The 27,995-nt window shown below is 58.5% G+C and overlaps 1 protein-coding gene across 1 annotated transcript; it reads left to right on the top strand.

The window, feature by feature from the left end:
• The first annotated feature begins 38 nt into the window (after positions 1 to 38).
• EPHA2 (EPH receptor A2) lies at positions 39 to 27,995 on the top strand. The gene is made up of 17 exons (XM_080655051.1): positions 39 to 244; positions 4,692 to 4,759; positions 6,830 to 7,499; positions 15,652 to 15,807; positions 15,912 to 16,244; positions 16,760 to 16,875; positions 17,300 to 17,453; positions 17,859 to 17,958; positions 18,424 to 18,479; positions 18,729 to 18,854; positions 18,948 to 19,133; positions 19,319 to 19,380; positions 19,483 to 19,692; positions 19,921 to 20,070; positions 20,877 to 21,070; positions 21,681 to 21,836; positions 27,083 to 27,995. Exons 1-17 carry the CDS (start codon positions 163 to 165, stop codon positions 27,186 to 27,188), a joined length of 2,925 nt encoding a protein of 974 aa, XP_080511177.1. The 5' UTR covers positions 39 to 162; the 3' UTR covers positions 27,189 to 27,995.

Raw genomic sequence — 27,995 nt, 5'->3', positions numbered from 1 at the left:
GGCATGAATGAACAGGAGCCGGTTCTCACCCAACTTCCATTAAGGATTGGGGCAGGAGGTGCTGAAGTTGCGCGCGGGCAGCGGGCGGGAGCGGAACACCGAAGCCGGCTTGCGGGCGTGCGGGAGCCGGGCAGGGATCAGGCCTAGAGCAAGGAGCGTGGCATGGAGCGTCGGAGGCCCCGTACCTGCCTCGCCCTGTTGTGGGGCTGCATGCTCGTCGCCACCGCGGCGCAGGGCAAGGAAGGTGAGTTTGTGTGCGCGGCGGCTGCCCAGCCCGCCCCAGCCCGGGCTGCCGGGTTCCCAAACCGCGGCGCCTCCTCGAGCTCCGTGCGCTTCGCCGCGCGCAACTTTGGAAACCGACCTGCCGCCGCCCAGCCCCGGAGCGCTGGGGTTGGGAGGCGCGCGGGCCGCGACTGGGACAAACCTGGGACCCCACCTCCCACACCCGGGGTTTTAGAAGCTGTGGGGTAGCGGCCCGGGAGCGCGGGGCTCGGAGGCCGCGGAGAAGGGAACGAGACCTGGGCCACGCGGTTGCAGCCCCGGCGCGGATTCAGGAACGCATCCCGGCCGGGGCGCGGGGGGTCCCTTGGAAAATGGGGTGTCGGAAGGGCTTTCGGTGCGCGGACTCAGCTTCTTGGTGATCTGAATTCACTAACCCGTTTGCTCCGATTTTGCGGAGAAGGCATTTCTGTGAAGGCCCCTCATTTTGGGGAGGGGGCTCCTGGGCTGGCGGGGAGCACACTGCCGAAGTCCCTGCTCCCTAGATTTTCTCCACCCCCCTTTCTGCCTCCAGGCTGGGAAGAGAGCATGAGGGGAGTTTCGGGTCAGTCTGGCCACGCGTAGCCTTTCCTCCTTCCCACCCCGCACTCCCAGGCGCGGGGTACAGGTTCGTAGCCACCAGTGCCGACAGGAAGTCCCAAAGTCAAGCGTTCTGGGCAAGCCAGGGGTGACTCAGAACGGGGAAATGCGGCAGGTGGGGGCGCGGCCTCGAGGTGTGGAGCCATCACCCTAGGGCCACCAGGGAGTCCGGGCACCCGAGGCTGGAGACTGAATCACCCACCCCCGCCCCGGCGCTCCCTGCGCCGCACTTGGTGAGGGGCCCACAGGCTGCCCTGGCGCGGGGAGTGTGTGGATGGGGGCGTTGCTCCTCAGCTAGAGTCGGGGAGAGGATGGGGGCTCCTGCCCGTGGCCCAGGACTTTCCTGTCCACCCAGCAGAGGCCGGCTTCAGCTTCCAATGGTGAGAACGAGTTTTCTGCGCTGGCCTGGGCAGAGGCTTCCGCAGGCTCCACCAGGGGGAAGTGCGGAGGAAGCCCTGGCCGGGTGAGAAGTTTCCTTGAGCCTTGCCTTGGTTTTCCGCCTCCCAAACTGAGGTCGGAGGTTTTGCTCCTGCGTGTTGGGCGCTAACGCTGGAGCTGGAGCTCTTGGGGGTGGAGGTGTGGGGTGGCATTCTGTCCCAGTCTCTGGGTCAGCCAAGGCTGCTGGTTCCAACTCCCAGGAGGAATGGATGGCAGGGATTTCTGTGGCCCTCAATACCCCCACCCCCTCAGCTTTTGGTCCTCCCCCTTCCTTGGGGACTGTGGTTGGAGAGAAGGGGAGAGACAGCTGGAATCACTACAGTCCCTTTTCAAAGGCTGCCCGTGGGGGCTGGGGGATTAGGCTGCACTGACGCTGCTGGGTGATTGTTATCCTGCAGCGGCCTTGTCCCCTCGTTCCCACGTGGAGCCCTCCCCAGCCTAGGTGACTTCCATGGGATGGGGGAGGAAAGGGTGTTTATGGCAGAGTCCTGGGATGGGGGACTATTTATCTGTAGGCTCCCGGAGTCCCTTTGAACAACTCCCATAGGGAGTTGAGCCTTGGGGTGGGGTGGGGTGGGGGGACTGATGGCCCAGATGGCAGCTGCTAGTTTGTTACGTTTCTGGGAATCAGGCTGATGTGGTGGATCTGCCTAGGGGTGGGTTGGGGGTGAGAGAAGGACACACATGTCCCTTTCTCCCTTAACCCGGCTGCTGCTCAGTTCCATTCTTCCTTCTCGCCCCCTCCCCGTGGGTAGAGGAGCCAGGCTGTATTTGGAGACTCAGATGGAACCTGCTAGATTCTCAGAAGACATTGAATCTTTACAACAGGGCCAAGCCCTCACCAGACGGGGCCCTGTGCACAGCGAGGGTCGGATCTGAGCATCTGGCTTCTTGGGCAGCCAGAGCTCGGGGCCCCTTGCCTTGTGGTTTCATGGTGGATTTTCCTGGGAAGTGGGAATAGCTGGGCAGGGGTGCAGGGGTGCTGGCTTGAGGTGCTGATGGGAAAAGGCCTGGAGAGTGCTCAGGAGGCCTGAAAGCCCTTGGCTTCCTGATCCTGTAAGAGCTCAGCTCTGTCTCCTTCCCTTTTTACTTCATTCCCCTCCCCCCTCCCCCCTCCCCCTTCCCACCCCCCACCACCATACACACAGAGTCTCTTGAGCCCGCCCCCCCCCCCCTTTAACCAGTCTTGGTTGCAGGGAGATGGGGAACAGGGAGGTGACGGTAGAGGAGTGGGAGGTAGTATTGCCTTGGGACCTGCAAGGGTGACAGATGCTGGAACTTAAGTCGGAGGAGGCTTTCCTGGCGGTGGAGCGAGGGACCCAGGGCTCCTGGATGAGCCCGGCCCGGCCCAGGCCTCTCTGGGAAGCCTTTGGGCGCAGCGGAGGGGCTCCCAGCCCCCACCCGCCTTCCAGGGAAGCAGGTGCCTCAGGCCCTGGAAGAGCAGGGTGGAGGGACAGCCGGGGCTGGGCTCCTGTTCCTGGTGATGGGTTCGAGGGAATTTCCCGGGAGGGGCTCCTTCCTGTGTGAAGGCTCTTTTCCTTCTCAGATTGAGACCTGTGATACTTCCAGGGCCAGGCCTGAGGGTTGGAAGGGGAGCCCCGCTCCGGCAGGGGTTGTGGGGTTCCCGCTGTGTCAGATGAACCCTTCAGAGCCTGGGAGACATGAGCCCCCTCCCTTGGCATGGACTGTGGCTTCCCACCTGTCTGTGGAGGCGGGTGTGCACTTACCATTGTCCTGGTGCACCGCCCCCCCCCATACTTCCCCCCCAGTGGCAGCCAGGAACCTCCAGATTTCTTCCTGTGTAGCCCAAACATTCCATTTGCTAGAGGAGTTAGTGAATTTTCCAAGCCTGGGCCCTGGGCATGTCTGAACAAATCCAGGCCCCATGCACCCTCCAGCCCCCCTCCCCTCCCCTCATGGTCTTGGGGCAGGTGCCACCTCATAGTCCCTCGCCCCCGTCTGGGCTGCTGGGCTCTTCCTCGAGAGCGGTGGCCCTGGCCTTCGGTCAGATGGCAGTGCCTCACACCCAGGGGAGCCGGCAGTCTTACCTTGGGGAAGGGTTTCGAAGACTTCTCAGGCCCCTGGCTTGGCCCCCCCCCCAGCCCCCACCTCTGAACCAGGCCCCTCTCTGTTCCCTGCTGCCTGGAGTTCCGCCCCTGGAGCCCTTCTCCCAGGTCCTGGCCCCGAGCAATGCCGCTTCTTGAGGTCCTGTTCCTCATGCTCCAGGGCCCAAAGGAACTGGGTACTTGGGGTCCCTTACCTCTCACCTTAGGGCTTTACCCTCTGAATTTGTGGACCTGTCTTAGGTCCCATGCCTCAGTTTCCCCAATCTCCTTGCCCTCCAGGGTGGGTGGCACCTGTTGGCAGCTACCCAGGCTTTACTTGGAAATGGAGGAGGAGCAGCACCCATTGGGTCTTGGCTGCAGCCGTTGAGCCTGGCAGAGAGCCAGGGTGGATGGGTGGGAGCTGCCTGGATCTAGGGAAGCCCCTGGCGGTGAGTCCCTCCCTCAGGCTCCAGATACCTCTCTGGGGCCAGCGTCGTCCTGGAACCTGGTCCCTCTGGGCCTGGAAGTCCCCTCCCAGGGTTCCCATCCCAGTCCCACAGGCACCTCTGCAGGGCAGTGGCCAGGGGATGGGGACAGGGCAGCGGGAGCGACTTTCCCAAGGAGGGGACCTCGCCAGCTGTGTGTATCTTTGGGCCCCTCCTCGAGGCCCCGTGGGTTCAGGGCTTTATCCCGCCTGCTCTGTGGCTTTTGTGGTGGGAAGATCGGTTTCCAGACACCCCCTACCGGTTCCCCCTCCACTCCCTGGAGCCGTTCCCACCTGTTAACAGGCCTCTCTCCTTGCGGGACCACGAGACGTGTGTGCACATATGCGTGTGCTACGTGGTTTGGTGGGGTTGAGGATGGGGCGGGAATAGATACCAGGGCCCCCAAGGCCCATGTGCCTGTGAAGTGCTGTCTAGAGGCCTTATCCCATGAAGTAGACAGGGCAGCGTGGTGTCACCTAACAGCTCAGCCCTGACAGCCCCAGCTCTCTGCCCAGCTGCTGTCTCCCCGCTGGGCTAAGCTCTGTCCTGCTCTGCCCAGCTGGAGGCTGACTGAGAGGGTGGCGTGGCTGGAGTCGTGGCCTACGAGACAGGAGGCCTTGTCCTCACCCAACCCGCTGTGTAGCTTTGACTGGGTCCCGTCCCTTCCCTGGGCCTCTGTTTCCCTATGTGTTGAGGGATCGGTCTCATGGATATGGTGACCCTGTACAGTGGGGTCTCTCTCTCTCTGGGCTGAAGAAGCCAACAAGGACTCTTGGGGTTCCTGGAAGACTCTCATCTTTCCCACCGTGGCCTGACCCCCAGAGATACCCCCAAGCTTACTGGCCTCCTCTCCTGTCTCTTCCAGTTGTTTTGCTGGACTTTGCTGCAGCTAACGGGGAACTCGGCTGGCTCACGCACCCGTATGGCAAAGGGGTAAGCCTTAGGGGTCCGGCGGGAGCATGGGAATGGGGGCGCTGAGACCCAGGGAGGATGAGGCCAGTCTAGATCAAACAGCTCAGTCAGGGTTCATACTTAGTGTCCTGCTTCTCACACCAGCTTCCAGGTAGACATCCCAGGGTGGGCTGGGGATTAGAAGGTGGTAGGGAGGGACCTGAAAGGTGGAAAGGGCTGGGAGACAGCTGAAGGCCCTGGCTGAGCGGGGACCCTTGGGAGTTCCCTTTAGCCCAAGGCTGGGAGGGGTGGTGGCAGCCACCCTGGGCTTGGATACCCCCAGCGCGGGGGACTGTCTTGGGAGGGAAGGGGTTAAAAGCTCCCCCTGTCTTCCAGGTCCCAGCCCAGGAGGTGCGGGTGAGGGAGAGACAGGGACAGTGGCTCCCAGGTGCCCGCAGCCCCTGCCTGGGAAAAGGATTAAGTTCCTTTCTGCTCCCCCAGCTGTTGCTCCCCCTTCCTGCTCGGGACTGAGTTTGTTTTGCTTCATCCCCATCCAAATTGTCTTCCCTCTGCCCTGGCCTGTGATGACCCAGTCTGGAGGGCAAGATGCTGGGGTCCTTTCTCCAGTTTTGTGCGTCACTACCACGTGGTCTTGAGGAAGATATTGCTGCTCACTGGGCCTCAGTGTGCCCTGCTGTACAATGGGCCCTTGCTGAGTTTGTCCTGGGGCCCTGAGCCATGGAGAAGTGTGTCTCCAGGGGGCTAGTTGGGACAGCTCCCACTGCTGGAAAGATCTGCGTGAGTGAGGTGCTTGTCTCTGGTCCCCTTAGCTTCGAGGAGGCCTGGATGGTCACTCTCGCGGATTTCCTGGATGCTGGAATGTCCAGCTGGGAGGCATCTCAGTTCATTTCATCTAACCTAGTCATTACACAGAGGGAAACCGAGGCCCAAGGGCATTGGAGGCCTTGGATTGTGTCACACAGTGCGGCCCAGGCTTCTTTCCTCAGCCCCTCTGCTTTCATTCATTCATGCACTCATTCATCCAACAAATACTTTCCTGAGTGCCTACTCTGTTCCAGGTAGGCTCTGTGCATACAGAAATGCATTAGACCTAGTCCCTACCCCAAGGAGCTCAGAATCTAGTGTGGGAGCCAGAGGTAGGTGTTACCACGTAGGTGCCAAGTACTTTGACACGGGGGACTTGAGACTGGGAGCCAGAGAGGGGCACGTGGCCCAACCTTGGTCCAACCTGGGAATTCTTCCTGGAAGAGGCCAAGCTATGTTTTTATTTTTTTAAAAAAATATATTTCTTTATTGATTTCAGAGAGGAAGGGAGAAGGAGAGAGAGATAGAAACATCAATAATGAGAGAGAACCATTGATTGGCTGCCTCCTGCACACCCCCCACTGGGGATCGAGCCCGCAACCCAGGCATGTGCCCTTGGCCGGAATCGAACCCGGGACCCCTCAGTCCGCAGGCTGACGCTCTATCCACTGAGCCAAGCTGGCCAGGGCCAAGCTATGTTTTGAGGAGGGAAGAAGATGCACTTGTCTGTCCCAAAGCCAAAACCTAAATGATGGGAGATCACCCATTATTTCTGGCTTAGCCTCTTCCCCTGTCGCTCACATGTGCACACAGTGAAGAAGAATAATGATGATGATGATGATGATGATGATAATGCTGATGATGCCAGTTGTTGCATGACAGCTCTTTCATCTTCCCCTGCCAGGCAGTGTGCTCAGCAGTTTGTAGACATCTGTCATTTACCTGACACCAATTCTGTGGGCTAGATCTGTCCCCAGTCTACAGATGTAGACTTGGAGGCTTGGAGAGCTTCAGTGCTCCACCCCAGCTCACAGTCTAATACAGATTCAGCACCCTGACATTGGGATCAGAAACCACAGGGGGCAACTCCCGGCTCACTCGGTACTTCTAGTGTGTGGGGGTGACACACAGCACCTCTCTGGGCCTCAGTTTCCTTCCCTGTAGAATGAGGATAGCAAGAACTGAAACGTGTCTTCCTGGTGCCCAGGGCTGCCACCTGGGCATTCCCTCTGGGCCTCAGTGTCCCCCCCCGGGGGCCTACCCACACTAACTTGTTGGCCCCCACAGTGGGATCTGATGCAGATCATCATGGACGACACGCCCATCTACATGTACTCCGTGTGCAACGTGGTGGCCGGCGACCAGGATAACTGGCTGCGCACCAACTGGGTGTATCGCGGCGAGGCCGAGCGAATCTTCATCGAGCTCAAGTTCACCGTGCGTGACTGCAACAGCTTCCCGGGGGGCGCCAGCTCCTGCAAGGAGACCTTCAACCTCTACTACGCCGAGTCGGATGTGGACTACGGCACCAACTTCCAGAAGCGCCAGTTCACCAAGATCGATACCATCGCGCCCGACGAGATCACAGTCAGCAGCGACTTCGAGGCACGCCACGTGAAGCTGAACGTGGAGGAGCGCTCCGTGGGGCCGCTCACCCACAAGGGCTTCTACCTGGCCTTCCAGGACATCGGCGCCTGCGTGGCGCTGCTCTCTGTCCGCGTCTACTACAAGAAGTGCCCCGAGCTGCTGCAGGGCCTGGCTCGCTTCCCTGAGACCATCGCCGGCTCCGATGCACCCGCCCTGGCCACCGTGGCTGGCACTTGTGTGGACCATGCTGTGGTTCCCGCTGGGGCTGAAGAGCCACGCATGCACTGTGCAGTCGACGGCGAGTGGCTGGTGCCCATTGGTCAGTGCCTGTGCCAGGAGGGCTACGAGAAGGTGGAGGACGCCTGCCAGGGTGAGTAATGGGGCAGGGGTGGCTGGGGAAGGGGGTTCTGGGGTGGAGCCTGTGTTCCCAGGACTGTGGGATCTTGGTAAGGTCATCCCTGCGCGGATGTGGTTCTCTTAGTGGAAACGGCAAAGTCTTCCTAGACTTCAGGTTTTTTATTTCATTGAGAACGAATGAATTGTGAAATGAATGAATGGAGTCTAGTGTGGACGTTACAAGCAAGGACTCCAGGTCGAGAATGCCTGGCTTCAAATCCCAGCTCTCTGTTTAGCTCTGTGACTTTAAGCCCATTCCTGAACCTCTCGGTGCCTGTGTTTTCTCACCTGCAAAGTGGAGATGAACATAGTGCCCATCTTGTGGAGTTGTAATGATAATTAAATGACTTAATGCTCATAAACTGATTAGGTCAGTGTCTGACACATAAGTGCTTTTAAGTGTGATTGTTATTTTTGATTCATCCCACAAGAATATCTTGGGTATCTACTACATGTATACCAGCACTGTGGACAACTGGTACAGTCCCAGGAACTAGTTCCAACTCTGTTAACTCACTGTGTGACCTTAGACAAGTCACTTAACCTCTCTGGGTCTTGAGCTCCTTTTTTGTACATGGAGGTAAGTGAATTGGACTCAGGATTCACATCCCCTAGCTTCCCAGAAAAATTATCTGGGAGCTTTTGAAAAATGCCTGTGTTGGGGGAAAGGTGGAAGGAAGATATAGGATCTGTGCGCCCCCTCTCCTCACCTGACCCTCCACAGGCCATAGACCCAGATTCTCTCATAGGGGCTTCTACTCTACTGATGACAAATCAAACCAGAGAGGGAGCCAATTAAATCAGACTCTCTCTGGGCATTGGTGAGCTCACGTGGGGAGGCTGTGGCTTGGCACAGCCAGGGCCTGTGACAGCGGAAATCGCTACAGCAACATGGACTTTTTTCAGTGGGTGATTTTTTTTTTTCTGGAAACGGCTGTGGGGCGGGGCATTTGTGGAATGCAGGCCGACCTTTGGAAGGCCAGCTCATCCCCTTTCTCTGGGAGATTCTTTGCTAAGGTAAGCGGGGTGCTGAGAAATTGGGGATTTAGTCCATGCAGTTGCACATACCCACTGGGTGACCTTGGGTAGATCTCTATTCATCTCTGGCCTCACGTGTCAATAAAATGTGAAGTTCAAGTGTTACCGCTGACTTGATACTTGGTTTTAGCCCTGGGTCCTACAGCCTAAGAAGTGGGTTGAAGTGTTAGAGGAGCGTGAAGCCCTTTCTGATAGGCCCCCCTTGTCCCCTAAAACAAATCCTCAGAACCTTGCCTAACACAGTCTGCAAAACCCTGGATGGGAAGTTCCCTGAGAGCCTCTCAGGCCATCAGTCCGTGGTGCAGTCTCTGTTCTGGCCGTTTGTACCACCCCGTTGTCCTCCCAGCTCCCCTTTGCTGGGTGAGGCGGCCCCTGATTTAGGTGACCTCAAGTGCACACTCCCAGTTTCAGACAATGACGAGGGGGTGGGGTGGGGGGGGCTGAGGCAGCCCAGTGGGTTGAGCAGACTCCTCCCACATGACATCCTCACACAAGAATGCGGGGGTGGGGGTGAGGGGCAGCTGAAAACTTTCCACAGGCTGGTGATTCAGGCCCTGGAAAGATAAGTGGACGGTTGGGACTGGGGTGGGGGGGTCTCCAGCAAGCAGGGCAGCCTTCCCTCCCCCGGAGGTGGGGGGTCAGGATTCTGGCAGGCTTTGTTTGTGAAGAGCTAGCAAGCCCCGGGTAGGGAGGACTGGTTTCCGAGAGCGAAATCTTTGACTCTGCCGGTGGGACCCTCTCAACTGTCAGCCACCTGTTGCCTGCTTTTCCCTCCTCAGGATCCTTCTACCAAAATTCCCTTCAGTGCTCAGGGGCCCTCTCTAAGGCTGTGAGCCTCCAGCCTGGCTTCCCTGTATCCCTCCAGGCTTCTCCCAGCAGCCCCTGACCACGACGCCGATGGAGAGAATAACAGTAACTTTCATAGACAAGTGCTCTCCAAGGGCAGGCACCAGCTAGGCAAGCACTTTATCCGGATGCTCTTGCTGAGTTTGCACCGCCTTCCTGCCATTCCTTTTTAAAAATATATATATTTTTATTGATTTCAGAGAGGAAGGGAGCGGGAGAGAGAGATAGAAACATCAATGATGAGAGAGAATCATTGATTGGCTGCCTCCTGCATGCCCCCTACACTGGCGACCAAGCCTGCAACCCAGGACAAGTATCCTGACTGGGAATTGAACCGTGACCTCTTGGTTCTTAGGTCGACGCTCAACCACTGAGCCACACCAGCCGGGATCTGCCATTCTATTTAACAGACAGGGATTTGAGGCTCAGAGACTTGCCTAGAGTCACACAGCTGAGATGTGGCTGCATCAGGATTTGAATCCAGGCGACGCAGCGGCATCCAGGCTAGAGGATGGATCAGGAAATGGGGCGGGAAATGACCAGTTCCTTTGGAATCCCTGACTCAGCTCTTGGCCTTGGGACCAGTTCTCAGGGCAACCCCAGGATGGCAGGTCCTCGTGCAGGAGGTGGGGTGATCGGGAGGGTGTTTACTGCGCATGTTGAGGGAGAAACTGAGAGAGGTGTAGGGTCTGTCCCCCTGTTCCTAATGGGAGAACGCTGTTGACCTGGATTCTCCCATTGGGGCTTGTATGGATGACAAACTGTGCCCAGAAAAGGGGCGTGGGTACCCCGAGGTCACCTAGCACCTGGTCCAGGTTATTCCCAAAGTTTGTTTCTCCTCAGGGTTCTTTCCCCAGGAAGCTCCGAGCGCAGGAAAGAGTTAAATGGACAGCGGAAGGGAGGCACCTCCCAGGTGCTGTTGGACAGGTGGGCACACTGCCCGGAGAACTCTCGTGAGCTATGTCAGGAATGAGCCAGCTTCACTCTGGCACCCCCACCCCCGGCCCCGCCTGGAGGACAGTGGAGTCACTCAGGCTGACCGTCGTCTCCCCTGGGGCGGCTTTGTCTCCCTTTCGGCTCCGCTTCCTGTGCTGGCATTGGCCGCTGAGCTGGCGGGCCCCCCGGCTGGCGCCTCGGCCAGGGGATTGCTGGCCAGGTGAGCAGGTGGCCAGCGGCTTTGGCCAGAGGCTCAGCCCGGCAGCTGGGAGGCCAGAGCTAGAGGTGGGGGTTTGGGAATTCCCTCCTTGGAGACTCTTGCTCCCTTAAGGGGCTCAGGACCTCGGGAATGTCTCCTCTCTACCTTAGTTTCTCTATTCCTGGTTCGTAGGGATACCCCATTCCAGACCCCATGCTAAGCATTTCATAAGCAAGGTTTTCTTCCATCTTCACCAACAACCCAGAGGGGCTGAGGATTTTATTCCCACTTTACAGAGGAGGACACTGAGGCCCAGAGAACGGAAACAGTGGCCAGGAGAGCTGGGGCCTAGAATGAGGAGGCCAGTACATTGTCCCCAGTTGCCCCTGGCATGTGTCCTTCCATCTGTAGCTGGGTGACCTTGGTGAGTCCCCTCTGGGCCTCAGTGACCAGGGTGTACCTCCTGGGACTTGGTGCTGTGGCTCAGTCTGAGAACCTGGGCTGCTCTGCCAGCCTGTTGACCGTGGGACCTCACCCCGTGCCGAGGAGCAGGGTCCTAGCACTGTCATCCGAGTGGCCCCGGCCTCGTCCAAGGTCCATAGCTGAAGGGAGGCATCCCCGGGGCACGAGAGGCTCTGGTTGAGGTGGGTCTTAGGCAGGTGGCCCTGGGCCTTGGCAGGAGCCCCGCTTTGTCAGGACATGGCTGGGGGCCCTGTGTGCCAGGGGGCCTCAGTTCTGTGGGGTTGCCCTTGCCGCCCCCCCCCCCCCCCCCCCCGCTTCATACCCTGTCTGCCCCACCCTCAGCTCACACTGGGGCAAATTCAGGTGATGGCAGCTCCTTGGGGAGGCCCCTCCCTCCCTCACCGGAGGTGAGTGGGTCCCCAGAACGGAAGGAAGGAAGGAAGGAAGGAAGGAGGTGAGGGAAAGCAAACAGAAGATAAAAGGCTGGTGGTGGGGAGAGAGCAGGAAGCTGGGAGGCTGGGGGTGGAGGGAGCCTCGCTTATCAGGGCTTGGTGGAGGAATGCCCCCAAGATAATTCCCCAGAGCGTGTGTGTGAAAGCGTCAAGGTGCTGGCAGCAATCACCTTGCAGGCAGCAACTGGGGCCATGGGGGACACCTGTGTCTGTGGGGACCACAGGGCCTGGTAGGGAGCGAGAAGCCCCCAGGGCCCAGAGCTCTCAGTTTCCCTCGTTCGCTGGGTCAGTAACTATGGGTTGCCACTGGCTGCCTGTGAGGGCACGAGACAAAGCCCACACTCTGCATTCTTGGGAGGAGGTGCTGCACGCCAGCTGGGCACGGCTTGAGGAGGTGACTGGCCCCGGGTGAATTGCTACTGTGACCTCCTGACCCTGTGACCTCCCCACCACTGGCCTGAGAGGTGGTTGGGCCTGAGGAGAGGAGCTCTGCCAGGGGCTGGATTTGCGTCATGCCAGAGGGCGTCTGTCCCTGAGTCACCCCACGCTGCCACCTGAGGGGCGGGTATCGGGAACTGGAAAAACTGGGGTACAGCCCAGGGTGCAGCCACCATGCCCCAGTTCCCCTGCTTAGAGTGATACAGGCCTGCCAGGTGAGTGGGGCCAGAGAAGATCTCCAGGTGTGCCAAAGCCAGGTGTGTGCCAGGCAGGTAGGCAGGTGGATGCCCTGGCACGCCATCCCCACAGGGTCTCCCTGGGCATTGAAACACTGCTCACTTCTTGGTCCTAGAGCATATGTTTAATGTGCACATTGTAGGTTTTGCCATTTATTCATTCATTCATTCATTCATTCATTCATTCATCTATCCATCCATCCAGCCCACAAATAGTAGCTAAGCACCTACTGTGTGCCAGCCCCTCTGCTGGGCCATCAGACACAGATAAATTGGACTCCCTTCCTGCTCTCCAGGAGCTGCCAGTCTCATAGAGGCTCCTAATATGCGCAGAAATAATTTCGGCCGGAGCATTACAGCCAGGCTGTGAATTCCCCTGGAGCAGAAATGGTGTTTATCTCTCTTGCCGTCGTATCCCAGCACCCAGCATTGTGCCAGTGTAGGAAGTGCTCAATTTCTATTTGGTAAATATAAGATTGAGTAATAGATGCCCTAATGGGGCAAGAAGGGAGCCAGAAATTGGGCAGTTTGGAAGGGCTGTGTAGAGGAGCTCTATAATAGCCAAGCTGGGTTATTGAAGGATGCATAAGAATTTGCTGGTTGGCTAAGGGACAGTGAGTATATTTTGGTGTGTGACTGTGTCTGAGTGTGTGTGAACACCCGTGTGTGACCCCCTGTCCCCGCTTGCCTGCCCAGAATGCCAGGAAATCCCCAGTCAGGCCAAGTGAGGAAGACACAGGAGCTTGCTGGTGTCCTACCCATGAACTCTGAGGCCCCTGCGCACTGGCACGCTCTGGCGCGGCCCCGGGGAGAGCCCCTTGGAGTTCTGTGGTTGGAGGAGGGGGCAGCACATTCTCGTCAGGCAAGCACATGCCCTGTTGATGCTGCCTCTCCACTGTGTTATCTGGCACATCCGCAGCGGAAATCTCTCCAAATTCCCTCTTTCCTGCCGGCAGCAGGCGGGCCACCCCCAGGCTCTGGGGCCAGAGAATGGAACCCGACTCTTCCCCCACTTCCTCCTCTTGGCATAGGGCTGGGGGGCTGGGGCGCAGCCACGTGGTTGTGGAGTGGGGGCATGGTGGGGGGTTTGCAAGTGGCTAAAGCCTTAAGCAGAACCAAGCCCGCGCTGTGGAGGCTCCGCAGCCTGAGAGCCTGGACTGGAAAGGTGCGATTGAGATTCTAGAGGCCCTTGAGCACCCCACCCTGCTGGGACGAGACCTCCTGCAGCACCGCTCACCCAGGGTGTAGACCCCGGGCAGACAAGTCCGAGCATCGGGGGGAATTGAAATCCCAGGATAAACATGGCCCGGCTTTCTGGAGTCTCATTTTTACTCGAAGATTTGGGAGAGGAGAGAGCTATTTTTGTCTTCTATGAGCTATGAGGATGAATGCATAATACCCAGGGATTTCTTAAGTACATTAGGACACCTGAAGGAGACTTTGGCCACCCCACCCTGGGTTTGATTCCACCCTTCTCTTCCCATAGGACGTAAATGTGCCCAGTGTGAGAAGATCTATGTTAGGACCCCCCACTCCCACCCCCTTTCCCAGCTGCTCTGAAGTCAGTCTTGGGATGTTCTGGCTGTTGACGCAGGCCATCGCCGCTTTGGGCTTGTTCCAGAACATTGATCCCTCTTTGCTCCGAATTGAGATGCTTGTGGAAAAGGAGAGGGGCTCAAGTCCAGCATGCTGGGTTGAGGTTTTGTTTTTGTGTCTCAGGAGCTTGCTGAACTTGGGCAAGTTGTCTGGCCTCTGCACAGCCATTTCTCCGCCTCCAAGCGAAGTGAGTGGTAGCAGTGCCCAAGTTTAACAGGCTTATCGTGAGGACTAAATGCATGTCAAGCGCTTGGCCCAGGAGCTGCACCCCGTCGTTGTTTAATCAGCGGTCAGTGTTTGTTATTGGGGCTCCAGGCCCCCTCTGTCCTGGACAGGTCCCCTTTCCTACAGCACGTGCTGAGGTTCTGACCGGGCAGGACCAGCGGAGGGGGTGAGAGAGGCTGCTGGGACGGTCCCCGGGGCCCCCCTGTAAGAAGAGTCGTTAACAGGAAGTCATTGTCCAAGGCCGTAAGGAACTGGGTGTTCTTTGAGTCCTCTCTCCTGACCCCTGTCCCGGTCCCACCTCTCCTCACACAGGGGACATGACAGGAGGGAGACTTTGTCCAAGGTTTTTCTTGACAATGCAGATCTGACTGTGCTATTATTCTCTACATCAAACCTTCAATGGTCTCATTGCCCTTAGGATAAGGCCCCAGCTCCTTGGCCTGGCATTAAAGGCCTTTCTCGTTCTGGTTCCTGGAGACCTCCCAGCCTTTATTGCCTAATACCCCCCACCATTTGTGCCCACAAAGCCACTCATGCTTTCTGTTAGTCTTGCTGTTTCTCACCCCTCACTCCTCCCGATATTTCTGCCCTACCGAACTCCTACTCAGCCTTTAAACCCCAGCTGAAACATCTCCTCCATGACTCCTCAGACCTCTGGCCAAGGTTGTTTCCACCCCCTTAGCCCTTTGCCCACTCCTTTATGGCAGACACTGTCACATGCTCCTGCTTCCTGAGGTCAGGGGCTTTGTCACACCTCGGGCCCATGCCCACCCCAGGGTCAGTGAGTGTTTGATCCACAGATTAAGCCGAAGGAGGGCTCTGGAAGATGTCCCTAGGGTGACCCCTCTCCACTCTGGCCACTTGGAGCCCTGGGTAGCCCCGCACAGTGGGCCTTGTGTCTGGGCAGCTTCCTGCCTGTGGGGCCGGGAAGGGGCTTGGGGCAGGGGCAGGATAGGCCAGTGTGAGAAAAAAGGCTTTGGAGTCAGGTGCCTGAGCCCCTCGCCGGCCTTGCCAGGACAGGACCTACCAATCGGGGGAGGAAGAACTGCTTCCTGGCTGCCTTTGTGAGTGGCGGAAATGACTCGGGCCTGGAAACAGACCCAGAGAAAATGCTGGGGGCCTGGCCTTTCCTGCTTTCTGGCCGGCCAGCCCTGGAACGGAAAGACGGTCGGATCTGGGTGTGGGGGGAGCACCTGCAGGGTGGCATCCTGAGCTGGTGTGCCTGGCTGACCAGTTGAGGTGGTGGTGGTGGTGATAGTCATCAAAACAAACAGTGAAGAAGACGCAGTTATTGCCCTGGGCAGCCCGACGTCCAGGTGGGGACCCGTCAGGCTGGTTTGCACAGATGAAAGGAGGGACAGCATGCTCTGTCCAGTGCTGAGCAGGTGTGAGAGAGGGTTCTAAGGAAGCTGAAGGGTGAGACGTGGGCCTTGAATGCCGAGCTCAGGGGCATGGCTCTTCTTGCAAGAGCCAGTGGGGAGTGATGCACAGGTTTGGAGCATGCAGATGAGGTATTTCCTGAGTGTCCAGCGTGAGGTAGGTGCTTGCCATGCATTTTCACATCACAAGACATTTTACGATGAGAAAATAGGCCCATAGCGACTTAGCGACTTGCCGGGGTCCCATGGCCAGGGAGTGGAAAGGTCGTTGCCGTGGGAACTGGTTGAACTGACCGATGTCTGTCCCTGTGCCCACCAGCCTGCTCGTCTGGATTCTTCAAATCGGAGGTGTCCGAGAGTCCCTGTTTGGAGTGTCCCGCACACACCCTGCCGTCCTCTGAGGGGGCCACGTACTGCGAGTGTGAGGAAGGCTACTTCCGGGCTCTGCAGGACTCGCTGTCGATGCCCTGCACAGGTGAGTTTGCAGCGGGTCAGGGAGGTCGACCGGTGGCCAGGGTCTGGTGGTTGACATGTCCAGGGCTACCTGGGTTCGAGCTCTGCCCTCTGCCCTCTGTGCAGGCCCGCCCTCTGCCCCAAGCTACCTCACGGCCGTGGGCATGGGTGCCAAAGTGGAGCTGCGCTGGACGGCGCCCCTGGACAACGGGGGCCGCGAAGACATCACCTACAAGGTCACCTGCGAACAGTGCCTGCCCGAGTCAGGCGAGTGCAGGCCCTGCGAGGCCAGCGTGCGCTACTCCGAGTTCCCGAATAAGCTGACCCGCACCAGCGTGATAGTCAGCGACCTGGAGCCGCACATGAACTACACCTTTGCCGTGGAGGCCCGCAACGGCGTCTCGGACCTGGTGGCCAGCCGCAGCTTCCGCACCGCCAGCGTCAGCATCAACCAGACAGGTGGGGGCCTGGCCCAGGGTGGTGGCTGTCGCTCAGGTGGGGCTTCAGAGGACCGCCACCCAGGGCTCAGCTGTGTTCGGAGAGGGAGCAGCAGAAAATAGTTAAAAGCACAGTCTCTGGAGTCACTTCCCAGCTCGGTGCCTGTGGGAAGTTACCTAACCTTTCTGAGCCTGTTTCCTCACCTGTGACATGGGTAGCAGGGCTATTGAGAGGATTTAATAAATTCTTGTATAGAAAGCTCTTAGAACAGTGCCTGCTCCATAGAAAGGCGAGAGCAGGAGTTGGCTGTTACTTTGTTTTTATTATTTATGCACTCATCAATGCTCTCAGGGATCTCGTGAGGGGCTAGCTGTGTGGGGCCGGGGTCTGGGGCTCTGTGAATAGAGCTGGAAGTTAAGAATCCCAGGTGGGGGTTTAAAAAGCTTGGGCTGTGGATGGATCTGGGCCTGGGGACACTTGCCCCCCCACCCCTGGGTGGCTCATCACACCCCTCCCCCACCTGCTGTTCTGCCCAGAGCCCCCCAAGGTGAAGCTGGAGGGCCGGGGCACCACCTCGCTGAGCGTGTCCTGGAGCATCCCTGTGCCACAGCAGAGCCGCGTGTGGAAGTACGAGGTCACCTACCGCAAGAAGGTAACTTGCAGAAGGCCAGGGAGGGGTGTCACAGATATTCACTACATGACACAGCCGTCTGAAGAAGCTCCATTCTGCAGATGGGGAAACTGAGGTCTGGGCTTTTCCTGAGTCACCTGTCCCGGGCCAGCACAGCAGAGATTTGGGGGAGAGGAGACACAGTGCTCTGGAATTCCCAGACGAGATAGTTGGGGGAAAATCCAGGTCTTGGGGATCAAGCAGACCTGGGTTTGAGTCCGGGTCATGCATTTGCTGGCTGTGACCTTGAGCGAGCCACTTGACTTCTGAGCCTCAGTTTCCCCCTCCGTAAGGAGAGCATTGAGTTTGCTGCATAAGTGAGCTAAGCAGGGGTGGTCTCTGTGGGCTGAGCTGATGCCCCTGCCGGCCCTCACCATCTGCCTCTGCACCCGCTGCCCACCCCTAGGGCGACTCCAACAGCTACAACGTGCGCCGCACCGAGGACTTCTCTGTGACCCTGGACGACCTGGCTCCGGACACCACCTACCTGGTCCAAGTGCAGGCGCTGACGCAGGAGGGCCAGGGGGCCGGCAGCAAGGTGCACGAGTTCCAGACGCTATGTGAGTCGGGGACCGGGGTGTGAGCCAGGCCAGGGCCCTGAAATGGAGCAGCTAGGACATCCTGAGAGGAGGAAATGGGTCAACAAACTCAGAAATCCACCCTCCTGGTCAGCCTGATTCTAGGACAGCCCCGTGTGGGTTGACGGCCTGGGGAGGGGCCCGAACAGGGAGCTGCGGGAGGGGACCCAGCGATATTCGTTCAGAGCAGAAGGAAGGATGAGTCCCACACCTGGGAGTGCCTGCTGTATTCCCGGGGGACGGCCTTTTCTTGCCCATCTGTGAAATGGGAATAAAGAGCGTTATGACCATCACATGTAAAAATACCCAGCATGTGTCCCTAAGGTGGGGTGCAATGGGGTGTGGAGTTGGGGGGGCTTCCTTATCATCAGTTGGTCTCCCCAACAGCCATGGAAGGATCTGCCAACATGGCGGTGATTGGCGGAGTGGCCGTCGGCATTGTCTTGCTCCTGGCATTGGCAGGAATCGGCTTCTTCATCCATCGCAGGTTCGTCATGGGACACAGAGGGGTGGGGACCTCGGTTTCCTGTCTGGAAAATGGGCTGATAGTGATCGCTCTTTGCCGCTGGCGGGGGTGAAGATGCAATAAGCTACGAAGTGCTCAGCACAGCGCCTGGCACGCCGTGCGGGCCTGGGACACGGCGGTCATCATCTCTGCCCTTGTTATTAACTATTAACGGTGTGTCCACACTTCCTCTGGACACGCAGGCAGGAAGCGCCAGGGGAGCGCTAATGAGGAAAACCCTCCTTTTGGCCGTGACGGGGCACAGATCCCAAGGAGTGAGCCCACTTGTCGCTTCCTGTCTGCCCCACCCCAGCCTGCCCTCCGCCCTCTGCCCACAGAGCAGGGCGCTGAGCACACATAGTCCCCACTCAGGGCCACCGCGGGGTCAGGAGGCTCCTGGCCAGAGCAGCCGCTGACCCCCTGTGTTTGGTTCCTGTGGGTTCTCAGGAGGAAGAGCCAGCGGGCCCGCCAGTCCTCGGAGGATGTTTACTTCTCCAAGTCAGGTGAGATGCCGCCCCCTCCGTGCCCCTCCCCCTGTCCCCACAGGCCCCCTGCCCTATCTCAGCCTGCAGCCCGGGCACTCCCAGACTCCCCGGGCAGCTCCGAGGGGCTGAGCCAGAAGCTCCATGTCCCATGGCCTGGTCCCGGTCTCCTGGTCCCTGGTCCTGTAGCTTCCGCTTCCTCCTTGAGGGCAACCCTTCCCAGCGACCCTCCCTGGCCTGTCCGTGACCAGCCCCTCCTCCGCCTTCCAGAACAACTGAAGCCCTTGAAGACATATGTAGACCCCCACACTTACGAGGACCCCAACCAGGCCGTGCTCAAGTTCACCACCGAGATCCACCCATCCTGTGTCACGCGGCAGAAGGTGATCGGAGCAGGTGAGGTTGGCACGCCTGCGAGGGGCCTGGTACGGGCTGGGAGTGCCCGGTCCCGGCTGACTGGGGTGCTCCTTCCCCCTTGCCTGCCTGCAGGAGAGTTTGGGGAGGTGTACAAGGGGACGCTGAAGGCGTCGGGGAAGAAGGAGGTACCTGTGGCCATCAAGACGCTGAAAGCCGGCTACACCGAGAAGCAGCGGGTGGACTTCCTCAGCGAGGCCAGCATCATGGGCCAGTTCAGCCACCACAACATCATCCGCCTGGAGGGCGTCGTCTCCAAATGTGAGGCTTGTCACCAGTGGGGGGAGAAGGGGGGGCCCTTGGGGGCCTGACCTACAAGGGGGTGGAGAGGGCTGCCCACCAAGGCTATCATACAGGGGCTCTGTCCATAGCTGTACCCACTACTCCCCATCTGTGCCCACCCCCCATCTGTGCTATCCCCTTACACCTGTGCCCACCCCCTGCAGACAAGCCCATGATGATCATCACTGAATACATGGAGAACGGGGCCCTGGACAAGTTCCTTCGGGTATGTATGTGAACTGGGGTGGGCCGGGACCCTTGGCGGCAGGCTTGGGGGTGCCCTGCTGGGCTCCGGGTCGGCTGGTGGCTGAGGCCTGTGCTCTGGCAGGAGAAGGATGGCGAGTTCTGCGTGCTGCAGCTGGTGGGCATGCTGCGGGGCATCGCGGCCGGCATGAAGTACCTGGCCAACATGAACTACGTCCACCGCGACCTGGCCGCCCGCAACATCCTCGTCAACAGCAACCTGGTCTGCAAGGTGTCCGACTTTGGCTTGTCCCGCGTGCTGGAGGACGACCCCGAGGCCACCTATACCACCAGTGTGAGTGCCAGGGGGCTGTCGCCGCTGGGGTCCACGGCTTGAGGGTGCAGCAGCCTTTGCCTCGCGGTGGGGTCCTCGCACCTGCACACCTGGGGCACGGGCCTCAGGAGGCGGGAGCACCTGTAGGGTGCACGGAGGAGGGGTCCTGCCTGCAAAATCTGGCCTGGCTGCAATAGTCCTGAGGCTGATCAGCGAGGACAGTGGTGACTGGGCCTGGGTCCCCTACAGGGTGGCAAGATCCCCATCCGCTGGACAGCCCCAGAGGCCATCTCCTACCGCAAGTTCACCTCGGCCAGCGACGTGTGGAGTTATGGCATTGTCATGTGGGAGGTGATGACGTATGGCGAGCGGCCCTACTGGGAGCTGTCAAACCACGAGGTAGGCCCCCTCATCCTACCCAGCCTGGCCTGCCCTGGACCCGAACTTAAACTCTACTCCTTCCTGAACCCCAAGGCTGGGCAGAGAAGAGATTTGGGTGCCAATCTTCATCTGATCCCCATTCGTGGGTTTGTTCAATTAGGTTTATTGAGGGCCTACTGTGTGCCAGGCCTGGTGCTGGGTTCCAGGTCCAGTCTCTTACTACCGTCAGTGGAAAGACAAGGAAACCAGTTAGTGGTGTGTGTGCATGTTTGTGGGTGTGTATCTGCATGTACCTTCACGTGTGTGTGCACATGGGTGTGTGTGCACATGCCTGATGCCTCACCCGGCCTGAAGGCCTGGAAGGCTGCTCAGAGGAGGTCACATCTCTGCTGAGACAAAACACAGCTAGGCAGCCAGGCGAACACAAGGAGGCGAAGAGTGCTCTAGGCCAACCTCGCGGCTGGTGGGCCGCATGCCGCGCGTTGGACATGCCTGCCTGGGCGAAAGGGGCCGCTCGTATAGATGTCCAGAGACCGGAGGGAGGCTGGCTCACAGCATGGCTGCTGCCTGGTGCCTGTGAGGGACCAGGGTCAGAGTCCCTTCCTCCATGGAAGTATGGAGACAGCCCCTGGACACCTGCTGTTTGTCCAGCCTTGAAGGCTGTGTGTCAGCTCAAGAAAGGAGGACCAGCCTGTCTGTTTCTGGGACCCCCCGGGCGTTCGTTGCTCCTCTGCCCACCTCTCTGTACCTGCGCTCCCCGGGGACCTGCGTGGGTTGAGGGCTGGGAAGGCATCCTGACCGTCTTGCCTCTCCTGACCCACCAGGTGATGAAAGCCATCAACGACGGCTTCCGGCTGCCCACGCCCATGGAGTGCCCCTCCGCCATCTACCAGCTCATGATGCAGTGCTGGCAGCAGGAGCGCGCCCGCCGCCCCAAGTTCGCCGACATCGTCAGCATCCTGGACAAGCTCATCCGCGCTCCCGACTCCCTCAAGACCCTGGCTGACTTTGACCCCCGGTGAGTCCCATGCCCTCCACCCGTGGCAGCCCCCAGCTTGACTCCCGAACCACTTCAGCGCAGTGGCCAGCCAAGGCTCGTGGGCGAGGGCTCAGAGTCATGCACGGCTTTACTTAGACCGGACAGGGGCTGGCATGGGTAACACGGATGAAAGCCATCAACACGTATGCTAAGTGTGCCGGGCACTGCTCTCAGCCCTGACATGTTTTAACTCATTTAAACAACCTACAGGTGGGTCCTAGAATCCTCCCCCTTTTGTAGATGAGGAATTGGGAAAGGCAATTCAGTATCTTACGTGCGGGCACGTGACCAGGCTGGGACTGTGACGCTAGGAACCTGAGTCTCACTGTTAAGGTTTCGCTGTTTTGTGGTTATTGGTGGTGGTCTTGTCAGTAGGGGCAGAGGGGCGGCAGTAAGCTTCAAGCACTGAGTGTTCCCAGCATGCCAGGCTGCCTCCCTGAACCCACCTGACTTGGCTTTCCCGATGCCCGGTGAGGAAACTGAGGCCGGGGCAGCTGGGTGAATTGCCCAAGTTAAAGAGCCACAGGCTCAGGGCCTAGGGCGGGCTGGGTGTGCAGCCCTGACCCGAGGGTGGGTGTTCATGTTGCAGAGTGTCCATCCGGCTGCCCAGCACCAGCGGCTCCGAGGGGGTGCCCTTCCGCACGGTGTCCGAGTGGCTCGAGTCCATCAAGATGCAGCAGTACACAGAGCACTTCCTGGCGGCGGGCTACACGGCCATCGAGAAGGTGGTGCAGATGACCAACGAGTGAGTTTGGGCTCTGCCCGTGCCGCCTGCCGCCTCCTGCCCCTGGGTCCACCACCCTTCCTCTCTCCTCTCCACCCTCCTCTCTTCTCTCTCCCTCTGCTTTGGGGAGGAAGGGCAGAACCAGGCCGGCAGCCAGCAATTCTGCTTGGCTCCCTCTTCTTCCGGCGTCTTTTTCCCAGAGCGGGAGAGTAACAGTCACATTAACAGGAGCATTTCTCGAGGGAGCCTGTGGGCCGGCTCTGTGCCGAGCACCTGGGATTAGTCCTCTGCTGCCTGGAATCAGTCCTCGTGCTAACTCGGCAGGTGGGGCCTGTCCGTGTTCTCAGTGGACACGTGAGAAGTGGGTGCAGAGAAGTGCAGTGACCTGTCCAGGGTCCTGCAGCCGCTAGGGACAGAGTTAGGATTCCAGCCCTGGTCAGTCCGGGTCCAGAGCTCAGGGACCATGGAGGTCATCAGTGGAGGAACTGAGGCTCCGAGATTACGTGGCTTACTTCAGGTCACAGCGTTTATAGCCGGGACTCTGGGAAAAGAATGACTTCCCTTCATCGCCATTGCTGATTGAGTTCCGTTTGCCTTTGGAATAATAGATGCTATTATCACTTCCCCGTTTTACAAATGGGGAAACTGGGGCCCAGAGGTTGCAACGCTTGCCTGGGGTCACAGCCAGTTAGGGGCAGCCTTCCTCTCCAGGATGCCAAGAAGAAACGGGCAGAGCCCTTGGACACCCTGGCTGATGCCCAGGAGAAAGGGCCCGGGCCAGCCCCTCCCAGGCACCTCTCCCCACATGGTGACTGTCAGCCCTTGGTCCATCCTGGCAAAGAGTGCCAGTTCCCCTTGCCCAGCCCTGCTTCTGCCCTTCGTCAGGCTGTCCTGTGGGAGCTCATCTCTCCTCCCAGCTCCAGCATCGGGGACCTTTCCCGGCAGGGCCTTGGCAGGGATGCCTCCTCCCACCCCGGAGGGAGAAGACACTATCCTCTTGGCCTTTTGTGCTTCTAAAAATAGTGTGATGTCCTCCAACAGCCGCACTTGTATAGGGTTCAAGGCCACGGCAGGAATGGGCGTTGGGACTAGGAGGTTTTGGGAACCACATGGAGGGGATGACCCCAGCCTCTCACGGTTCTGGGTCACAGAGGTTCTGGGACTTGGGCCTGTGCATGAACATTCTCCAGGGCCTCTGAAAACCACTCAGCGGGGCTTCCAAACTGCTAATCAAGGCCTCTCAGACCAGGCCCTGGCCCATCCCAGGGGATGGCTGGGGATGGGAGCCAGGGGAGGACAGACTGACCAGAGGGAGACATGGAGATGTGGAGAGAGGAGACGGGTCCCGGGTGTCTCCTGTTGCCAGCCAGCTGCAGGGTCCCAAGCTTGGGCTCCGCCGTCACACCTGGGCTCAAGTCCCACATTCGCCACTTCCTAGCAGGAGACCTTGTTCAAATTCGGTTTCGTCTTTGAGTCTCGGTTTTGGGTTCCCCACAGTGGGGACTGCATGGGTACCATGCATATGACACGCCTGGTGCACAGTAGGGGCTCATCCCTCTATTCCTTTGCTTTCCGCCCCAGCCCGTGGGCAGATGCCCGGGTTCCTGGGTCCCCACCTTTTCCCTGGGAACCTGGAACAGCCCCCTTTGCCCCTCCAGGGGCTCCCCCCGAGGACAGAGGACAGCACAGCTTCTCTTCTGGGTGAGCAGGGCTGAGGGCAAGAGAAGTGCTTACAGGAAACACGCTCTCAAAGGCTTCCCGAAATAGCCCGGGGTGCTCCTCGGCCAATTCCTTTCCCACGAGCCGGGACACGGCTATCTTGGATGGACGGAGGCTGTGTGTGTGTGCGTGTGTGCTGTGTTTTGAAAAGGCCTGGATAAAGGCAGGAAGTCATTCCACGCTCCTTCCCCCTCCCACCAACCCGTTGGTGCTCAGAGCTGGGGTCTGCGTGACTCACGGCACCGCTGCCTCCTTCTTTACTTCAAATCAGTGAGATGGATGGGATTGCAAGCACTTTCTCAACCTGAAGGCTGTGTCTGCACATGCGTGGATCCCAGGGGGAGGCTCTGAGCAGGTCTCGGGAGAATTCCGCTCTTTCTCCATGGGGTCTGGATTTAGGCCTCAAGGTCGTCCCCGGTCCTTTGGCCTCCCTGCTTCCAAGGCCTGTCTGTGCCAAGGGGCTGGCTGCACGTTTGCACGTTCCCCGTGGTCCCATGGTGCCCCCTTTCCTCAGCTTGAGCACTCGGTGCGTTGTTATTTGGGAGCCACTGAGTTTCCAGCTAGACCAGGGCCTCTAAATGGTTTTGAGGAGCTAATGAGGTGGTGGTGTTGCACCCCAGAAAAATCTTCGTCCTCTCAAAAGGAAAGGCCCTGTCCAGTGTCTGAGGCTGCTGCTGCACACAGCGTCCTGTGAGGGTCTTACGGTCTCCGCGTGCCCTCAGCCTGGGCCTGGCGCTGACGGGACGTCTGCTGCATGAATGACTGATCGGGGATACGAGGCCATTTCTCATTCCCCGCTCCTTGGGTCCAGGCGGCACGTAGTAGGTGTTTCCTGGGGAGGTGTGGCCTTTGAATTTCCCAGGGCCAGGGCTGGCATTGCGAGTGCTCAGGAAAAAGGTGGCCTCGGCCCTGTGTGTCCTCGTCCCAGTGATGGGAGTGACTGCCCTGGATCCTGAGGGGGAAACGGGAGCTGGTGTGTCTCTGGTTAAGAATGGAGGCAGGGGAGGCTTGGGGGCTTGGTATTGAAAGAGAATGGGGCTGGGGCAGGGGTCTCAGAAGCATCTAATCAGAACCTCCCATTTACATGTAAAGAAACTGAGGCCCAAAGACAGGACAGGACGGCCCAAGGCTTGGGTGGAGTCCTGGACTGGAGTTGGGCCTTCTGCCTCCCAGCCCAGGGCTTTTGCCTCCTAGACGGGCCTCAGAAGCAACCTCAGCTCCCACCCTGTCACATGAACCATACACCATTGCGGGAGACAGGCCCAAGGTGGCCTGGGCAGTGAATCAGCATACACTAAAGCATTCATCCACCCATCCATCCATCCATCCATCCATCCATCCATTCATCAGACACTCCTTGAGGACCTACTGTGTACCAGGCCTATCCTAGACCTCAGGAGGGCATGGGGATAAGGGGATGGGCCCAGCCATTGCCCTCCTACAACTCTCATGCCTCACTGGTTCTTTTTTTAATTTAATAAAGCTTTATTTTTCAAAATGTCTAGCTGGTGGGACCTGTTGTTCCTGCGTTTTCCCCAGTAGCTGGGGCATCCCCACTCCTGGAGTTTCTGGGGTACATTACTTGAGCTCTGTGCTTGGAACTAGTTTAGTGAGTCCTGCACTAAGGACCCTGCAGGGCTGCCCTGGCCAAGGAACTGGGGTCTCCGTCTCAGAGACAGCAGCCGGGTCACAGCTGATAGTTGGGAACTTCCCTATTAAGTTTGTCATATGTGGCTTTGTCAAACAAGACTAGGTTATTGAGCTTGTCCCGAACTTTGCCCTTGGCCCACGTCTTCTTTTTGGCTTTGTCCCAGATTTGTTCTCTGGTCTCTGTCTGTCTTGGCTGACTTTCCGGAACCTTTCTGCTTCTTATCGACTTGAGCAATGGCTACCACTGCTGCCTCGATGAGATGGACTAAAAGCAAACCCTGGGTTTTTAAACCATGCACCAGGATCTCTGAGAGCCGGCAAAATGCAGGCTCCCGGCCCCACTGCAGAGCTGCAAGGCCAGGGAGTCTGGAGGTGGCCCCAGGAGCCTACCTCTTTCCCCGGCGGTGCAGATGCTTCTCCGGGAGCCACACTGTGAAACCTACAGGGGTGGGGAAAACAGTTCTTGTTTGTAACACCCCTCAACTGTTTAGGTTAGAAACGGGAGCCAGGGGAGCACAGACTGACCAGAGGGAGGCACGGAGATGTGGAGAGAGGAGATGGGTCCCGGGTGTCTCCTGTTGCCAGCCAGCTGCCAGGGTCCCAAGCTTGGGCTCCGCCGTCACACCTGGGCTCAAGTCCCACATTTGCCACTTCCTAGCAGGAGACCTTGTTCAAATTCGGTTTCGTCTTTGAGTCTCGGTTTTGGGTTCCCCACAGTGGGGACTGCATGGGTACCATGCATATGACACGCCTGGTGCACAGTAGGGTAAAAGGGTAGGAAGTTCTCCCAGATGTCTGACTCCTGGCCTTCCTGCTGCAGTGGGAGCTGCCAGTCCCTGAGCCACCCTCTCCACCCACCTGGGTCTGCTCTCCCTGCTCAGCACTCCTCTGAGGGTTCCAGGAGCCAGTGGGAAAGTCACGTCTTGGAATTGCAAATAGGAACTTGCACCATATAATTAGCTCTAGTTACAGCCAGGAGACGGCCCATAAAAACCTGGGTGTTTTCATGGGTTTGGGCTGGTGGGTGAGGACGGCAGAGGAGAAAACTCCCAGAGTGAGCAGGAACCGTCCTGCTCCAGGGCTCGGGAGCATAAGTGGTTTTACAAGGGGATGGAGGTTGCATGGGAAGGGCTGTCGGGGAGGGGGACTGTGGGCTCCTGGTACACATGCCGCTGCCCCCCGCCACCGGTTCCAGGGTCTCCCACCTCCAGTTGGACACTTATTTCATTTTACCGGTGGGAAATTGGGGGTCCAGAAGGGGAAACACCTGCCCCAGGTGACCCGTAAGCCGCTCCTATTAGAGACCAGCAGGGCGTTAGCCGTTGGTGGTCCCTCAGCAAGAATTTCCTTGGTCAGTTAGCAGCCGTGAGGACTTGGAGGGAGTGGGGTGAAATAAGGTGGGGGCTGGGGAGAGACCTTGGAGCAGCAGCCTTTGAGCATCCCTGCCCTTGGGGATGGCATCAGTGCTGCCTGGGCGGGAGACCTTCGCTGGGGACACTCGGGACAGACCCGAGGTGGGGGAGGGAATGCAATGTTCACAGCGGTTTGGTCCCCAGCTCTCCCACCTCCTAGCTGTGTGACTTTGGGCAAGTCACTTACCTCTCTGAGCCTCCGTTTTCCAATCTACCAAATGAGTGTGAAAGGAGCAGCTACTAGTAGTACTTCACAGATAATCCTGCAGATTTGATTTAAAGAAAAAACACTTCACCGAGTTGGCTTTTCTGTCATTTTTCTATTTTTGTCAAAGTCAGCATGCTTTCAGGATGTAGATCCTTCCGTCAGGCCTCTGCCCTGCCAGGTCCCCAAGGTCCCCCTCTCCTCCCCCCACCTCAGCCCCCCTCCCACAGCTGCCCACCGCTCCCAGCCCCTGACCCGCCCTCTCTCCTTCCCGCCCACAGTGACATCAAGAAGATTGGGGTGCGGCTGCCTGGCCACCAGAAGCGCATCGCCTACAGCCTGCTGGGACTCAAGGAGCAAGTGAACACAGTGGGGATCCCCATCTGAGCTCCAACAGGGCCTCGCGCCCCCCTCGGCCAAGAATACTTGAAGAAACAGTGGCCTCCCTGCCAGCTCTGCGCCTGGCACTGGGGACCTTATTTATTTCCAGTTGTTTCTGACGGATGCCACTCTGAGGCCTCTGCTGGGGGGCAGGGCGGGTGTCTAGAGGACACCTTGGCCTGAACTGAACTGAGGAGGTGCTCAGGGATCCCGGGCCGGGGGTGCTTCGTCCACAAAGGACAGAGCCAAGCACTTAGCAGGCGCCGCCGTGGTCCCAGCATCCTGGGCAGGAGCCCCACCAAGGCCTTGGGACATACACGTGGGACATTTCCAAATCTCCCTTTCGCTGTCTCGGGAGGTGAGTGGCCACGGGAACAGGGTACCTCAAGCCCCGCCCACTCACGAGAAGAGGACAGACAGCACACTCAGCTGGGAGAGGCCCAGAGTTGTTCCCCATCTTCTAGTGCCTTCCGCAGGCCCTGTCCTCTGCCCCCAGGGCCCTCGCAGGATGCTCGGTTGTGTTGAGGTTTTTTAAAATATGTATTTTGTACTTTGTGGAGAGAATGTGTGTGTGACAGGGGGCCCGGCTAGGGCTTGGGGCAGAGGACGGTGTGTGTCAGACATTCCCAGGCTGGGGGCTGGTCCATCCATCTCTCGCCTCTTTAGACAACATTCATGACTCCATCAGTGTTAATGATTTTGTTTTGTGGGGAGTTTTTTTTTTTCGAACCTTAATTTATTATTATTTTTTTATATTTATTGTTAGGAAATGACTTATTTCTGCTCTGGAATAAAGTTGCAGATGGATCAAAC

Source organism: Plecotus auritus (genome assembly GCF_963455305.1).
Source record: "Plecotus auritus genome assembly, chromosome: 2".
Lineage (NCBI taxonomy): Eukaryota > Metazoa > Chordata > Mammalia > Chiroptera > Vespertilionidae > Plecotus > Plecotus auritus.
Note: the sequence above shows the minus strand (reverse complement) of the source record. Positions and strands in the feature narration are given on the sequence as shown.